The sequence below is a fragment of the Ahaetulla prasina genome, chromosome 4 (genome assembly GCF_028640845.1).
Source record: "Ahaetulla prasina isolate Xishuangbanna chromosome 4, ASM2864084v1, whole genome shotgun sequence".
In the NCBI taxonomy this organism is placed as follows: Eukaryota; Metazoa; Chordata; class Lepidosauria; order Squamata; family Colubridae; genus Ahaetulla; species Ahaetulla prasina.
Genome location: NC_080542.1, coordinates 106,989,277 through 107,007,865, shown reverse-complemented (window position 1 = coordinate 107,007,865; position 18,589 = coordinate 106,989,277). Strand labels below are relative to the sequence as shown.

The window sequence follows — 18,589 nt, the reverse complement described above, 5'->3', positions numbered from 1 at the left end:
TTGTTTTGAAGTTGTGAAATTATTGCAAGTTAGAGCCATAATGTTTTAGGACCTTGTCTCCAAGCTGTTGGCTTCTGAATTTTCTTCTTGAAGAAAATCCTAAACATAGTTGTTCTTTAAACATTGTAAATATTTCAATATGCTCTTCCATTATAAATTAAATGTGGTCCTCCATTACACATGTTATCTGTCATTTCCTGTGAGAATTGAAATGGGTAGTCAAAGTCAGTTATACTGCAATAACCTAGCCCAGATTTAAACAGCACACCTTTGTAGCTAACATCTGGCCCATATAAGCACTACTTTCAAGGATCATTTTCTACAAAAGAATGAGTCTATAAGTAAACTGATGTACTATGTGATAAATTGTGTTATTATGGGGAAAGCGTTCGCCTTATTTAAACACAAAGTCTCAGACTGCTTACAGTGGCCAATGTTGAGCTTACATATCTAGAATATGATGTGACATAACAAAAATATGAGAGATTAGTGAAAGCCATGCTTCAGCCAGAAAATTATAAAGAGCACAATCTTTTTCACAAACTGACCTTAACCATTCTAGCACTTATACAAAATATTAAAACAAAGACATCCTTGATTGCCTGCAAGAGACATTGAAGTAAAATAGGCTTACTGATCTTCAGACTTATTCATTGATTGGGACATTTATGGTTGTTGCTGTTTTATTCTTGGGTTACTTCTCATTTAAGTTTTTATTTGTATTTCATCTTCTTTTCAAATTGGTCCCAGCCAGACCTAGATCTTGAATCTTTCCTGGCATGATTCCTTTCCTGGCTGTGTTACACTTGTCTACAACTGTTAGTCATACACCAACTAATATTCCTAAGTAGCAGAACATGTAGGAAAATCTTTTTTCCTGTAAGAAGCAGCATCTGAAATGGTTGCCATAAACTATTTTTTCCTCTTATGTTTATCCCATCTCTATTTTTATCTCAACCTAAGGAAATGAACCACATGTTCATTGACAAAAGAGATGATGATAGAACCCTTTCCAATGCCCATACCTTGGACTCAGCTGGGATTTCCAGATAAGGTGCCAGATAATGTTGATTGAGGTGAGGGTGTGGTGATGTAGACACCTGTCTGCTGTGAAAGAGTGAGATGCATAAATTCACTTTTTTTAGTTTTGAAACAATGGATGGAGATAATGCAAGTCGGTCTCATAAAGTGAGTTCAGGACTCACCCAAATCACTGTCCCAATATATAAAACAGGGAATCATGGAATCATGATCATGGAATCATTGAAGAGTGTTAAATGTACAATGTAGTCCAAACTAAGAAACCGATGCCATTTAGGTTGGTTTAGGATTATTTTATTATAACAACTAGGGCAAAGTCACCTGCAAAGTCATGGAATCAATCATCAACCAATCCATTACCTCACACTTAGAATCTAACAACCTACTCTCCAATAAACAATTTGGTTTCAGGAAAAAATTATCATGTAACTTACAACTTCTCCACTGTAAAAACATATGGACTACAAATCTTGATCAAGGCAAATCAATAGATGCAATCTACATAAACTTCTGCAAAGCTTTTGACTCAGTAGTACACGATAAACTTCTACTAAAACTAATATCCTATGGCATCTCAGGACCCCTTCACAAATGGATTTCTGCTTTTCTGTCTAACAGACAACAAGTGGTCAAAACTGGCAATGCTTTATCAAATCCTGTTCCTGTCAAGAGTGGCGTTCCTCAAGGCAGCGTCCTTGGAACAATACTCTTTATACTATACATTAATGATCTTTGTGACCATATCTCAAGTAATTGTGTTCTCTTTGCTGACGATGTCAAACTATTTAACACCACAGACAATACTTCTATCATTCAAAATGACCTTGATCATCTAACCGCTTGGTCTAAACATTAGCAGCTCCAAATTTCAACCAGCAAATGCTCAGTCTTACATATAGGAAAAAAGAACCCAAACACTAAGTACATACTAGATGGACATTACCTTACAGAAGACCCCATCCCGTTAAAGACCTTGGAGTTTTCATGTCAAATGATCTAAGTGCCAAAGCCCACTGCAACTAAATAGCAAAAAAAGCTCTAAGAGTTGTAAACCTAATCTTGCGTAGCTTCTTTTCCAAAAACACCACACTACTAACCAGAGCATATAAAACATTTGCTAGACCAATTCTAGAATACAGCTCGCCTGTTTGGAACCCTCACCACATCTCTGACATCAATACAATTGAACATGTCCAGAAATATTTTATAAGAAGAGTTCTCCACTCCTCTGAAAACAATAAAATACCTTATCCCACCAGACTTGAAATCCTAGGCTTAGAAAACTTGGAACTCCGTCACCTTCGACAAGACCTAAGTTTAACTCACAGAATCATCTATTGTAATGTCCTTCCTGTCAAAGACTACTTCAGCTTTAATTGCAATAATACTAGAGCAACTAATAGATTTAAACTTAATGTCAACCACTTTAATCTAGACTGCAGAAAATGTGACTTCTGTAACAGAATCATCAATGCTTGGAATACTTTACCTGACTCTGTGGTCTCTTCTCATAATCCTAAAAACTTTAACCAAAAACTTTCTACTATTGACCTCACCCCATTCCTAAGAGGACCATAAGGGGCGTGCATAAGCGCACAAACGTGCCTACCGTTCCTGTCCTATTGTTTTTCTTTTCTTCTTCCTATATACATATATATATGCTTATACCTCCTTATATTTACTGACATATGAATTTATATACTATATAATCTTTTTGTATGATACCTACATATATTGTTTTGAAATAAATAAATAAATAAATAAAATAAAAACAAAACTTGCAATTTTGAATGTGCTTCCCCCTTCCTTCTTTATTTTTGTGTGAACAAAAGAAGTGGCTATTTGAGACATTTTCTCAGCTTACTTTCTTGCTCTCTGGGCCTGAGGCTGAGCCCGTTTTATCTACCTTTGTGCCTTGGCAGTGGCTCTTCCTCCTGTTCTCCTCTTCCCTTTTATGATTTTCATACAAAATAGAAATATTTTCTTTAAAAAAATCTATGTGTGTATGCAAATAAATAAAGCTAAGTGACCTTAGGCCAGTCAAACATCAGGAACAGTATTATATAGCCTAAGTGTAAAATAGGTTAATTGAACCTATTAAGCCTATTATATAAGTATAATAATTATATAAGCAAATAATATATTTCATAATAGTAGTTTTGCAATTTTTCTCTACTAGTAATCAAGCCCTAGCTTTTTTTCTTGATTACTCACTTATATTTAATTATGTATATTTATATCCAAATCATTATTATTATTGACCACTGGCCACCAATTTAATAATTTTTCCTTTTTATGAATTTTTTATAGTAATTATGCATGCAGTGTGTATGAAGCTAAGACAAACAGGCTGATTAGAAAAGTAATATATGGAGAGAGAGAGTATACAGTATACATGTGTGTTTGCATATGTGTAAACAAGCTATTTGTATATTCAATATATTGAGTGACAAGCCTCAAACTCTAGCATTATTCTACATAGAATTTAATAAAGTCTTTCCTATAATATGGATGAAGATTTCTGGGAATAATCATCAAGTTAAGAATTTTCTTTAGAAGTATGAAGTAAGATTGGTTTATACGTTTCTGTTAAAAGCAACATTTCTAATTCATCATAATTCCCTAGAATTCAGCATACCTTGGAGGTAATTCTGGTGTTGGGGGTATCACTGGGCAGCTTGGCAGTTCGATTATTTCAATACCTCTTAATCTCTAATACAAAATAAATTATAAATAAAGCACAATCATTTGCATATGTTTTGGTGCATATTAGTATTAGACAAAGTTGTATTTCCTGTTCAACACAGAATTTTTCAGCTTCTAAATTAACATCCTACTCTTTCCTCAGTAGGGCAAGGATGAGCAGCACACAATCTGCAGGCAGCCTCAGATATTTTTCAGATAATTTTTCTGAGATTCAGCAGCAAAATGTAGGTAATTAGTAAGCTAAATGTTTCAGGTCTTATATATACACAAGTTTCCAATAAAAACATGAGAAAAAATAGGTATCTGAAATACTTGCTAAGCTTAACAGTTAGGAAATTTGTTTTTTTTGTGTTTTTTTTCAAAATAGCTCTTTATCCTCAGCTATACTAAAGATAGATTGCCCAATCCTGCCCAAGAACTAATCAGGAGACATATAATCATTTGCTCTCCCATCAGCAATCTAAAGTGGTACAATCCAATGACATGTTCATTGTATGTAGCTGCAGATTGTGTTGCTTGTCCTCCTACACATGATCTTAATCTTTGGTAAGCCCCAGCTCTACTGACTATAAAATATATTTTCATGTAGGAAGTGGAACAGATATACAATTACGCAGCCATTATCTTATTTAGGCCAAGGAGCTCTATATTTAGTGCAAAGCATTATAGTTACACAATGGAGCTATGTAGTTAGTGGATGCATTTTATTGAAATGAGAGTACTGGAAAAGCTGGAATATCTAAATGTAACTTTTTAAATTGTAATATAGTTGATATTACATAGATGTGCATCATTTTCCAGTGACTTACAAATCGATCAGAGAATTTTCTTGTGTGGTTGACTGTATATATTAGGAAAAAATGTTTTAAAAAACAGCATAACAAATCAAAAAAACATGTGAACTTACTTTTTCAGCCATTTCATGAGAGTGATGTAATGAATGTTCTCTTTCTGAAAACATTCTTCTTTGTTCATAGCTGGCCAGTCGGCAAGTTAGCCATGAAGAAAGGGTACAACCACCAATTCCAATGCATGCTAGAGACATGGCGGTAAGGTGCAGTGGATAGAGAGCTGAGGATTTTTTTGTTAGAGCTCGAAGAAACTGGAAGTTTAATATTCCTCCAATTAACCCACAGATACAGCAAGCAGAGAAAAGTATCATCTGATAGGAAACAAAAATTCACAATACTGTGAGATGGTAAGATGGAGAAAGCAACTGTGTTATTGAACTCAACCGCCACATCAAAAAAAATATATCAATCAAACATGTTGATAAAAATACATTTGAACAATGAGAGTAGCAGCTGCAAACTTTTCAATGACTACTCTCCCTCTATTTACTATATTTCGTTTGTTTCAGCTAACAAAATTAAAATTGAATGTCACCGTTTTAATGCTAACCTACAAAATATGGACTGATTAAAGCAGGGGTCACCAACCTTTCGAACCTCAGGGACCACTAAATTCATAATTTTAAATTCTGCGGACCACTAATATGAATTTTTTTAAAAAATAAATAGTATTTAGTGCAATATAAAATATACAAATACTTTTTCTGCGGACTACCAAAATTTTCTCCTGGACCACCCATGGTCCGTGGACCACCAGTTGGTGACCGCTGAATTAAAGCATGTCCTCCCCATTATGGCATTGTTTCCGATTTCCATTCACTGTTTTACTGGTAGACAAAAATTGTTATTTGGAAACTTCATAGCAAGAAAAATACATATACATTTTTTACGTGCTCTAATGGTGAAATAATGATTTTTGTGGTCAAACATATCCTATGCTAGGAACTGTGCTGTTCAGTATCAATATGTCTCAGGCAAATAATATACTGGACTAGCTAACAACAGCAATTTGGAGTACATCACATAACACCACACCAAAGCAACCAACACCAAGTACGTTTGGAAGATTTTCTATTTTGAACTACTATTAATATATATATTAATCTAGCTCCTCTACCACTTCTAGTGTCTTGGTGTTGTTGTTTTTCCCAATGATTGCTTAAATATTACTAGCAGCATTGGCTGGCCATATGGAACTGTAATGATTAAAGACGTATTAATCAGAGAAGCTGAATAAATCTACCACTGTTAGATGCTTGCTAAAATCTCTTGCTTAGGTCTGTTAACAACCCTTTTGAAAGATCTGCTGTTTTATGAGCCAGCAGTGGAAACCTGCAGAATGATGAATAAGGGTAAAGGATACAAATAATCTTTTCAATCTCTCCCTCAATCAACATCAACATCAATATTGAATTATTGCATTTCTTTTTCATATGTATTTACCTCCTATTTCAGCTACTATCTAGTTGCCATATAATATACAGGTAGTTCTCGCTTAATGACCAATTACTTTAGTGACCACTTGAAGTTACGATGGGCCTCCACAGAGCTATTTATGACCCATTTTAGAATTCTAATGTGACTCCAGTCATCTGATTGCATTTTGAGCCCTTAGTAATTCGCTCATGTTTATGGCTATTTGCAGCATCCCACAGTCATATGACTGTAACCACCATGTTCATTTAATGACTACTACATTTGCTTAATGACCACTACAAGAAAATGGTAAAATCAGCTGTAATCACATAAAATCAGCTGACCCATTTAACTTAAGATAACTTAAAATAATTTAACTTAACTTTGACTTAAAATAAATCCATGCTCAGTTTCTGCTGTAATTAGAGGACTACCTATAAGCAGTTTTACTGACTCGGGAAATTCCACAGCCTCAATAAGTCTGTTTTTGCCCCTAAGAAATTTATAAGTTTACCTCATAGTTCAGAAACACCGAATGATTTAGTCCAGTACTATATTTGCTATCAATCCAAAACTAGAACAATGTCAAGAACAGTATAGACTTTGTACTTTGTTTAATTACTGTGCCCATTTCATTAGATGAAGATATATCTAATTTTCTAATTTAGATATATCTTCTTATATATCTATCTAACTTATATCTAACTTTTTGAGTCGTATGGCATAAATGAAATATCATAATGTGTCAATATATGCAAAGCTTACATTTAACTTATGAATACTTATGAAAAGTTTAATAAAACACTTACAATAAGTCCTGACTTTTTTTTGGCACAGAATATTCCGCATACTCCACAAAGCAAAAACTGCAAGGAGAAGAAAGGCACGTTTGATATTTTTATGGTCTAGGACAATAGTTGAAGCCTTGCTGTATTTTAAGTACATAGAAAGTAACAGAATACCCTTATTAACCAGGTGATATGTAGATTATAATTTTTTATATTTTTTATAATTTTTGTCAAGATTCAATTTAGCCAAACCTCTATATATTTAGTGGTATTATTTCTAATGTTATTTTCAAGTTCGAATACTGCATGCTTCTAAGCAAAATCTCTCTTAACTATATACTACAGCATGTATAGTAGGTATATTACCCAGAATATTTGTTTTTTATTGCTGTAAAATAATTTGCAACCATTCTGTGATTGTTATTAAAACACTTATATAATGCCCTCTATTTTCTCCTATCAATTCAAACTTGGCCAAGTAGTAAAAATATTCATGATAATATGCCAGAAAGCAAAACAAACACTAGAAGGTAGGAGTATCTGCAGGGTATAATCAAAAGTCAAGAGATGAAAACAAAGTTCAAAACAAAAATTGATTAATAGTTATTCATTCCCAAAATTATTATGCTAAAGTATGTGGTAAATGAAAGCAGATTTTTGAGAATATTACTTAAATATTGGCACATGCCAATATTTAAGTAAGTGACTATAGATTTCACTCCAAGCTTGGATTTGTTTGGCAGGTCATGAATATATTTAAAAATATCCATTTTTATTCCTGGCTTTCCAACAGAATATAGTTTGTTGTATTGGCAAATTTCATTTATCCCAGCCTCTTTTTGATAAGTATCTGTTTAATTTTACATATTTCAGCTACATACATGGTTGCTAGTCAGGATCAACACATTCACAGCAATTAATTAAGCAACACTATAATTTATTAATAGAAATTCTTTAGCAATTAAATAAATGGGTATAGTGGAACACACTATTAATTCTGGATTATTGATAAATGATTGAAGAGAACTCTCAATCGTGTGATTTGTTATAGTCTCCTACAGATGATAATTGTTACTCTCATATGGCCCTGAAAAAACGTTTTGTGACAAATTCCCTTTTTCCCTATGTTTGAAAGTCTGTATTTATATATGTATTTACATATACATAGTTTATATAACTGAAAAATGTCTAAATAAAAATACTATTGTCATGGCTTTTGGTTCCAAATGTTAAATGCTGCAGCTCTTATCTGTTTGGTGAATTTAAGACATTAATTCACAATTAATTATCATTTGAATTTAAAACCAGTAGCGTGTGCACAACTTTTTATGTAATATTTTATATAGGTTCTGGAAATATTCCAAGCTTAAAAATACTCATTTTATGTTAAAAACCCTATTTTTTTTTTAAATAGAGCTGCTTAAATTTTAAAGCACCTCCAGATTCATTTTCAATTTAAAAAAAAAAAGCCATCTATTTTGAGCTTGAATACTGTGATCTCAAATGATTTCAAATTCGAAACTTTCAACAGACATCATTTCAGCTTATTATTTTTAAGCAACTACTGAAGAAGTGTTCTGCTCAAAAAGTTTTTCTAAGAATTTTAATTCAGGGTTCATCAACAGTAGATCCAGTAATTTATCTTCTTTGTCCTTTGAAGTCAGACTAATCCTGAAATTAATTAATTAATTAATCTCTCTTTCTCTCCCTCTCTCCCTCCCTTCCGCCCTCTCTTTCTTTCTTTCTCTCCCTCCCTCCCTCTTCCCTTCCCCTCTCTCTCTTCTCTCTCTCACCTACACACACATACACACAGATCAGTTCTTGGTAGAAAAATAACTGATGCCATAGTTATTGCTATACAATATACTATATATATATATATATATAAATGGGAGAGAGATCCATTTACTTCTTCAAACTTTAATATTGTGCCATCTCTATGCAACATGCAAAAAATGTAATAATAATAATATAAGCACTGATTTGTCATTTCATTTGTTACATGGATTGACTGCTACACCATGAAATATTACTTCTTCTATTCCATGACATGGAGTCTAAGAGCATGAAGGTCTGCCTGACCTTCCCCATGAACTTTTCCATCAGTACAACTTAGAGGCATAGCCATTGAATAAGGTTTTTCTGACAATGTATTCTGATCTTTGATACTTATTCATACAGTAAACTATATGTTACCTACTTGAAAGAATCTAGACAGATGATGATGATGGATGATGATGATGATATCATAATTAAAATTTCACCTGCAGTGTATACAATTTGCCCCATCAAATACTTCAAAAGAGTTTCACTCTCTAAAGTTGACATTCTAGTTTTGGGGAGAAGAGATGTTACAAAGTGAGGAAACTCCTACCAAGAAGTAACTGCTCTGCACCATCCAACAACTCCTGGATAGTGGGTGAACACAATGACACACAGGCATGCATACTCACAGACACAAACATTGCTGAAATGTATTGAGCCTTTAAGTCAGTATTGACTCCTGGTAATTTCCTGAATATGTCCCCACAATTTTCTTGGCTGGGCAGATTCTAATGGTAAAGATTTCCCCACAAATAATAAGCATCCATATTTTTATGTAACTATTATCTCCTTGAATTGGGCCCCAAGCCTTAACTAGGGCCTCTGGTGGCGCAACAGGCTAATGCAGCCTATTATTAACAGCAACTGCTTGCAATATTGCAGGTTCAAGTCCCACCAGGCCCAAGGTTGACTCAGCCTTCCATCCTTTATAAGGTAGGTAAAATGAGGACCCAGATTGTTGGGGGGCAATAAGTTGACTTTGTATATAGTATACAAATGGATGAAGACTATTGCTTGACATAGTGTAAGCCGCCCTGAGTCTTCGGAGAAGGGCGGGATATAAATGCAAAAAAACCCAAAAAAAAAACAGTGATCAGTGTAGTCCCATGATATAGCTGTTAGTCCCCTAAAGGAGCATCTAGTCCCAATATATCCCATAATACACTGCTAAACCAGCCTGTAGTACCATGATACAGTTGTTAGTCTGCTAAACCAGCATACAGCCACATTCTTTGCCATTTATATCTTCCAAGTTTCTTCAAGACTGTGCCATGTCCTCCCTACAATAGTCTTGGTCTCTTCCAATTTTTATTCCTAACATTTTTCCTAGTAGACTAAAGGAGTATTTTTGTCTATCTGAAAGCAATTTCAGCAGAGTGACCTTAAATCATCCCTTCTACCCTCTTACTCATGTGTACTTTGGATCCTAGCTTCCATGTACTGTTATTTCAGAAAGCTAGGATATTTTTTTTATTCATCAGAATGATTACTGATAGAAAAAAAAATTGCATGGCACCAAACAATTTAAAGAAAATAACACATAAAATGGAACAATTGTTTTAATCATGAGGTTTATTGTTTAAAGATGGAGATTTAAAGTTTAAGATAGAGACTTAAGACTGAGAATCTCCATAGAGTTTTAAGATGGAAATTGCAGACTAAATGCACTAATCATTAAAGGGTGTTGCAACCATGTGTCCAGGTATCCATGTAATTGTGAGTTTGTAAAAAAAAACCTAAATCTTTATATGAGAATCAATGTAAGAATGGAAATCCAAGATCTCTTCTAAATATAATTATAGAATCGTAGACTTTGAGGAAATCATCTGGCCACTAGGTGCCATCCATTTTTCAGTGCACGAATCCAAATTAAAGAACTTCCAATAGGCAACAAGTTAAATTTATATTTGAGTACATTAGGTTAAAAAGAAACAATCCTAGTTTCTTTGAACATTTGTTCTTTTTCTAAACTGTGGAAGATAATGCTTTTCAACATTCAATCAGAAATTACATTTCTGTGGGTTAAATACATTATAATATGTCCTGCACTCTGCCAGAGAACAGGTCTCAATGTTCTTCTCCTTTCAAATATTTGATTATATATGGTCTTTTCTGGTGTAAGCAAACCCAGGTCTTTTAGTCTTTCATTGCAAAATCTTATTACTATTCCATGATCATCTTCTTTCCCCTCTCTTAATCTAAATTCTTCTTAAAGGATAGGATTCAGAAATGAACACAATATTCAGGCATCAGCTGATCAGCATAATGGAACTTCACTTCCCATGATTTCAAAACTTTATTCTGTTGATGCAGTCTAAAATTGCATTTGTCTTTGGCAGCCACATCAAATGCTGACTCATACTCAGTTTATAGTCAGCCACTATCGCAGTATCTTTTCCATAAATATTCTTAAGAAGCTAGAAATCCCACATCCTGTACTGGAGGTCAGCCCTGATTAAGTAAAACAGAATAGCGTACATAAAACAGTTTCAAAATTCTTCAAAGTAATTACAGTATCTATATTAAATTAGAAAATTGTTCTATAGAGCCTAGGAATTTTTGTGTGGAAAATTATATGCCAGAAAAATAAACATATATATAACCAGGATTATGTTGTAAATTCATTTCTAGTTGGCTGCTGCAATTCAGGCTTGTTTAGCAAAAGTATTTTTATTTTTGATGAATCTTTGTTTCAGGGTGGGTATGCTGTCATCTTAACAGTGAATGTCTCTGTATTACACATATTCTGGTATTGGTTGTTCTGTTTCTATGGTTGTTCTGTTTCTATGGAGAACTAAAACTTTGTTTGGTGGTTTCAAAAATGTAGAAGTATTTGTATTCCACTCAAGAGACCAATTAGAATAGAATAGAATAGAATAGAATAGAATAGAATAGAATAGAATAGAATAGAATAGAATAGAATTTTTATTGGCCAAGTGTGATTGGACACACAAGGAATTTGTCTTGGTGCATGTGCTCTCAGTGTACATAAAAAAAAAAAAGATACGTTCATCAAGGTACAACATTTACAACACAATTGATGGTCAATATATCAATATAAATCATAAGGATTGCCAGCAACAAGTCACATGTTTTCCTGTTCCTGTCAAAAGTGGCGTTCCCCAAGGCAGCGTTCTTGGACCAACTCTCTTCATATTATACATCAACGATCTCTGTGACCAAATTACAAGTAATTGTGTTCTCTTTGCTGACGATGTCAAACTATTTAACACCAACAACAACACAATTACCCTTCAAAAAGACCTTGACTTTGTATCCAAATGATCTAAAACTTGGCAACTCCAAATCTCAACCAGCAAATGCTCAGTCTTACATATAGGAAAAAAGAACCTAAACACTAAGTACAAGCTTGATGGACATTACCTTACAGATGACCCCCACCCTGTAAAAGACCTTGGAGTTTTCATATCAAATGATCAAAGTGCCAAAGCCCACTGCAACTACATAGCAAAAAAGGCTCTAAGAGTTGTAAACCTAATCTTACATAGCTTCTTTTCCAAAAACACTACACTACTAACCAGAGCTTATAAAACATTTGCTAGACCAATTCTTGAATACAGCTTACCTGTTTGGAACCCATACCACATTTCTGATATCAACACAATTGAACATGTCCAGAAATATTTTACAAGAAGAGTTCTCCACTCCTCCGAATACAACAAAATACCTTATGCCACCAGACTTGAAAACCTGGGTTTAGAAAATTTAGAACTCCGCCGCCTTCAACAGGACCTGTGTTTAACTCATAGAATTATCTATTGCAATGTTCTTCCTGTTGAAAACTTCTTCAGCTTCAATCACAACAACATAAGAGCAAACAATAGATTTAAACTTAATGTTAACTGCTTCAATCTTGATTGCAGAAACTATGACTTCAGTATCAGAGTTGTTAAAGCTTGGAAGATACTACCTGACTCTGTGGTCTCTTCTCAAAATCCCAAAATCTGTAACCAAAATCTATCTACTATTGACCTCACCCCATTCCTAAGAGGTCTATAAGGGGCGTGGCATAAGAGCACAAACGTGCCTACCATTCCCTGTCCTATTGTTCCTCTTCATTATATCCAATTAATATAGTTATTACATACTTATGCTCATATATATGCTTATATACCATATAGTTATTTCATGTTAATCAGAAGAATTTCACAAAGCTGAAGAAAGGCTATATTTAGATGATTTATGCAAAGCATCTCCTTGAATCTTCTCTACAATAGTCTGGAAAACTATTGTGAATTGCTAGGCCTCATCTGGAAATGCCAATCACTTTATTCACCATTTCCAGCTATTTCTGTGCGCCATATGTGCAGAAACCTCTTTTTGCTACTACAGCTGTGACACATCAAAACTCCCATAGACAGATCATGTCATCTCCATATCCTGAAGTGAATCACATTTCTTGTGTAGTGCAAAATGCTTTGAAGAAGCATGAGAATTTACAGGATCTTGCATATCTTACAAATGAATTCAATTTCAAAATAAATGGAAACATGTACTCTAAGATATATAGGTACATGTTTATATTTTGAGATATTAGATTGGTCTGGCTCACAAGCTCCATAAATTTATCTGAATTTGATCTTTTAGTGCACTATGCATACTTATTCAGAAATCATTTTAATGGAATTTTCTTCAGTCTTTTCAGACAGCAGAAATGTATACACTAATAAATATAATTTAAAATTATCTGAATATTACCTAATGTAATGCAACTAGCAAATTCTTCATTTAAGAAAAGGAAATCAATGTACAGGTACAGAATGGGGTTAACCTGGCCTCTAATAATATTTGAAGAAAACATCCCAGAGATATAAACTGAGTATGAGTCAGCAATGTGTCAAGGCTGCCAAAATGCAAATTGAACTATAGGCTGTATCAACAGAAGAAGAGTTTCCAAACCATAGGAAATCATTATTTCACTCTATTCTGCTCTGCCAGAACTCCTAAATTGTATTTCAAGGACCATATCAAACTGAAGAAAGTTCTAACACAGGCAATAAAGAAGTTCAAATGATCTAATTCCTATAAAAGAAAACTGAAGGAACCAGCATGTATACTATGAGAGGACTGAGGGAGGACTCTTCAAATATCTGAAAAGAAACCACACAAGAAAATAATCTAGCCTTTTATCAGTCCAACTCACAGAAGCATGAAGCCGAAAACACCAGCCTGAAGATGATGAGTGAGACCTCGTCGAAACATCGCCAAGATACTCTCAACCTTACACGGGAAAAGACCCGAAAATGCCAAGACCTACATACCTATACCCATGAAAACCTACGAATATATATATATATACACAGAGAGAGAGAGAGAGAGAGATTTTATTTACTGATAACAAAACTCCTGGTTCTTTCGCTTTTAGAATTAAGATTTCTAAGTAGTCCAGTTATATCCCTAGTGTCAGAGATTGTTCCGTCTACCAGTCTGAATACTGATAGAGGCTAATAGGATATGTTAAATATCTTTGTAAAGACTTTATTATTTGTAGACTGTTCATTTTTGTGCAAAATTAAACAGTTTCATTAATTTCTATTTATGAATATTCATTATTTGAAAAAATAGTTCTTCAGAACCAAGATATCAAGATCAATTAATGAAGGGTTTTGAAAACATCAGTATAAACTGAGAATTGGAATACTTTCATACTATATGGTAGCTTTTGTCTATCCTGTTGTTATTCATAAGAATAATTTTTATAATGGTAAGTAAGGACCATGCTTGGTGTGCTGTGGTCTTAGTGACTGAACAACAAGGACCATTCTAAAAAATTCTTCTTTCCACCTTGCTTTATCTTTCTTTGCCTTTGGAAAATATGTCTGAATTTTTTTAAAAATTCACATTGTTTTTAACTATCACATTTAGTGATATAGATTTGATTTCATGTTAGTAATTCTAAAGTGAGCTGTTTAACATTTACAGGCTATGATGATTTATTAAATTGTTATTTGGTATTTTATAATTCTCTTCTGGGCCTTTGGATTATATCACGTGGAGTTTGCTAAAGCAATTTATAAGACAGGTAAGAAAGATGCAGATAAATAAGAAAACATGGTATATGGTAGTTTCAGAGGATCATTGTAGTTTTTAAGGAACTAGATGAAATAGAGATATGGATTATTTCCATCTATGTAAAATGGGGTATTCAGAGTTAAGGTTTCCATAGTAACCTTCCTGCTAGCCCCCAGGTGTGAAATTGGGCTTCTATCCAGCTATAGCTATTTGAAAACTGAAGTGGGTCAAAGGTCTTTGCATTTTTTGTTATGTTATTTTTAGAAAATAAGTGGATGCAAATTAGCTTTACCATAATGCTGATGTCTCAGAAGTTATTAATTTTTGGATTTTTGCTACATCCTATTTTTGTTACCTGAGTCTATCATAGTTGAAATCATAGCATTGGCTAATTAAGCCTATTATTTGAATTAAGCTTTGACACTCCCCCAAATTAAACTTAGTTGCGGTTCTTCAGATTAATGAACTGAATTCCTAGACTATATAGACAATGGATTAAGAGCAGAATTGCCTATTGTTTGAATCCAGTCATTTCTATTACAAATTAGGGTTTATGGCTTAGCATATTATATGAAATCACAGTATAAGGATGTCTTACATATGAAATCATTCAAACTAAATTATTATTTAAAATGTAATATGACCCTAATTATAAAACCATTAGCTTTATACTAGGGTCATAAAAAGTCAGATTATTGGTTTGATTCTCACTAGCCATTCATATGAAGGTGTTACATTAACCAGTCTTTTAGAAGCCAGAGATTAGGGGACATTTAGTTATGTAAATAAATTCAGCATCCTTTACACTGGAGCCTTTCCATCTGAAGTAATGCTAAGAACACTTTAGTACAATATAGAGAGTAGCAATTTCCCAAACTCCTTGAGAATAATAATTTGGAAGATAAAAGCTTGAGATCCATAAGAACACCAGTTTGTTTGGTGAAAATGCTAAATTTACAAGCCATCTGGTAGTCACACTATTTTTTTCTTATTTCTTATTTTTACTTATCCTTATTAAGGATACAGAATTCATGGAGAAGGAAATATACAGGTCATTCACAAAAAGCCATTCTGCAGTGGAAATGAATATGGTGCAACAATCAACATGCTGCTTATGTAGGAGACACACAAATCTGAACACATGTGTATGCACAGAGACAAGTAACAGAGTTGGAAGGTACCTTGGAGGTCATCTAGTCCAACCCTCTGCTCATGCAGGAGACATATTAGAGATTCGAACCGCCGAACTGCTGACCTTTCTAATTGACAAGCTCAGTGTCTTAGCCACTGAGCAAAGGAAAAAAAAGTGAAATATCTTTCTTAAACTACATAGTAGCATAATTAGGCAGGTCTAAATCTAAAAACTACAAATAGAACAATATTCTTCTTCTTCTGAGCCTATTCCGGCAGATGCAAGGTCCGCTTTCAAATAGGACAATATTAATAGGACAATATCAAAAGGACAATATTAATTTGTGCCTAATTTGTGAATGTAAAAAAGTAAAAAGAGTTTACTTTTGGATTGGTACACTCCCAACAGTCATTTTGGTTGCCCTTTCAGGTGGCCTGAATACTTCCCAGTTCAGTTGCACAAATATATTTGATACAGTCTAAACATATGAAGACACGAGTCCTAGTTATCACAATTAGCTATAAATACTTTTCCTGCTCCACAAAATCACACACAAGTTTTTTGGGTTTAAAACAAGAGAGTATATGCATTCATAAGCATTGTTGCATTATTCTTCATTCTATCAAAGAGGTAGAAATTTTACAAATAATTTTGCATTTATTTCCATTTGGTTGCCTTTAAAAAACAGTTCAGGTTATGAAAATATCCTATCTAATTTTATTTTGTTCCAGCAAATTAAAATTAAAATTGTGAATTTCCTGTTATATTTACAGGAAATATAACTGGAAAGTAAATTCTTCAATCAGCTTATCCCTCCTCTTCCAGACAAAAGTTCCATTGACGTTTCAATGAGACTGTTTAATTATTATTGCCATCACTGTAACCTTAAGCATTACTGAGCACTATCTAGAAAATTAAGCATATTTAAATCTTACCTTTTTAGTAGTTTTTAATACTTTAGTAATTTAGTACTAAATTCAATTTAAATCATCAGTAATATCTATGGAAATTTAATATTGTTTACTTATACAGAGACAAAAGCCATTGGAATTTATAGATTACTTTACTCTTTACAGAGTTTAAGACTATGGTTACCTAAGCTTGTGCTATATGTGTTCAGCTTATGAAATTGAATATAATGAAACTGAATACAATGTAAACACCAGCATTTTATTTGTTTTTCTTACCAAGAAATCAATCAACAATATAAGAAGACACAATGAAAAATGAATTCTCTCAAATGTAGAGTTGCCTGTTGAATTGCTATTAAATATTAAGTAGAAGATATAGGAGCTCTGCTTCAGCACAAACATATAATGCAGTGCTTCAAAACTCTCAGATCTTCCAATTTTTCAAAAATGTATATTTTTCACATAGACATTTATCTATCTGTCAGATGTTTGGAACAGGGTTATTTTATACCATCAGCATAGAGTGTGGTTGGAGAGGGCAGAGTTTGACATCCCCAATTTTTTGACCCTGCAGTATGTGGGCATCAGTGTTCTTGGCTTTGAAGGAGCGGACTATAGCCTTCCATTGGCTTTCTCTAATAAACTTCAGGTTTTGCTCTAAAATGCATTGAAGGAATTAGAGAAGCAGCTTCTAGTCTTGGATCATGCAGGTCAAAACTACACAAATCATGCAAGAAAAGCGGGGAGAGGAAAGAAAGGAGAACTGCACAAAAGAAAGGGGATTCGAGAGCAGGCTGCATTCACCATCAAGAGTTAAGAGAGAGTGAAATAGCTAACGTACACACACCCCGCTCCATACCGGAGAAGAGTCTCCCAGCTGTGTTGAACGCTCAGAACCCGCAAGAACGAGGCTGAAGCTGACTGCCCCCACGGCCACGCTAGAGACTCCCAGCCCTATCTCCAGCATGGATAACACCAGGAGGCTCCCGATGATCTGGCTGCTGGTGCACATCCTCTCTTGGTCATCATTCCTACCAGTTCAGCTACTAAAACCAGACATTCGCCTTCTCCGGGGTGGGGAGACAAGGAATGCTCTTCTCCCGCCCCCCTCCGCTGAAACTTTTCTCTGTTGTTTAGCAGCCAGGGATATCCACAGTCCACAAGGCCACGGCGCCCCAAGACAGGGCGTGTTTTTCGCCTCAGTTGGAGATCCAGTAAAAAGAGGTTCTATGCTTTGCAGTACCGAGTTGGACGCTTGATTCGCGTCGTCTAGATGATGTATGCAGCAGCCTGGATCTGGTCGTATTCCACCCCTCGCGCGCGCAACCCCCCCCCCTTTTTTTTTTTCGTTCGGGGAAGAGAGCGGAGATGGAGTGAAGTGGTGCTCGCTGCTTCGCAGATTCTGGGCTAATGAGGGCTCCGTGGGGAGCTGTCCGCGGTACTGATCCCTCCTTCCCGAGCTTTCGCAATGAGCGTCCTCTTCAGGTCGTTGTGATTACAGGGGTCTTTCAAGCTCAAGCTCTTGAAAGCACGTGTATTTTTCTTCTGCTGCTGCTGATTTCCTAATAAAGTCACGTTTTTTTATGTGGCTAGTCATATACACATGTTACATGAATGAATGAATGAACGAACAAACAAATAAATAAAATGTCCCTGAGCCCTGGCAGATGCAGATTAAATTCAGCATTTGTTCTCTTTAGCACACAGAAAAGAGAGATAGGAGAGATGTCAACCTTGTCTGATCACCTCCTGCTTCATTCTCATTAACATGACCTTGCAAAGAGTTGACTGTAGGGACGGAGACTGAACTAGAAAGTCCAGTCCCTATAAGGGTTAGGCACTACTCTGAGGGCGTCAAACATGTACACAGCAATCCCATCACAGGTA

The 18,589-nt window shown here is 34.6% G+C and overlaps 1 protein-coding gene across 4 annotated transcripts; it reads right to left on the bottom strand.

The window, feature by feature from the left end:
- Positions 1–78: 78 nt before the first annotated feature.
- TMEM196 (transmembrane protein 196) lies at positions 79–17,714 on the bottom strand. Of its 4 annotated transcripts, none has more exons than XM_058181090.1 (6): positions 17,544–17,714; positions 6,824–6,880; positions 4,655–4,909; positions 3,680–3,753; positions 1,026–1,107; positions 79–197 (listed from the first exon to the last, which is right to left on the bottom strand). In XM_058181090.1, the coding sequence occupies exons 1-6, from the start codon at positions 17,712–17,714 to the stop codon at positions 135–137; spliced, it is 702 nt and encodes a 233-aa protein (XP_058037073.1). In that variant the 3' UTR covers positions 79–134. The 4 variants fall into 4 exon arrangements, with proteins under 4 accessions (XP_058037073.1, XP_058037074.1, XP_058037075.1 ...); XM_058181091.1 differs by having other exon boundaries at positions 17,562–17,714; XM_058181092.1 differs by lacking the exons at positions 1,026–1,107; positions 3,680–3,753 and having other exon boundaries at positions 113–197.
- Positions 17,715–18,589: the final 875 nt, after the last annotated feature.

Coding starts and splice junctions, on each gene's coding strand:
- TMEM196 (XM_058181090.1), bottom strand. CDS start 17,714: ATGTGCACCAGCAGCCAGATCATCGGGAGCCTCCTGGTGTTATCCATG. Junction 3,754..4,654: donor CTCATGAAATGGCTGAAAAA/GTAAGTTCACAT, acceptor ATTTTGTATTAG/AGATTAAGAGGTATTGAAAT. Junction 198..1,025: donor AAATCCCAGCTGAGTCCAAG/GTATGGGCATTG, acceptor CAATTCTCACAG/GAAATGACAGATAACATGTG.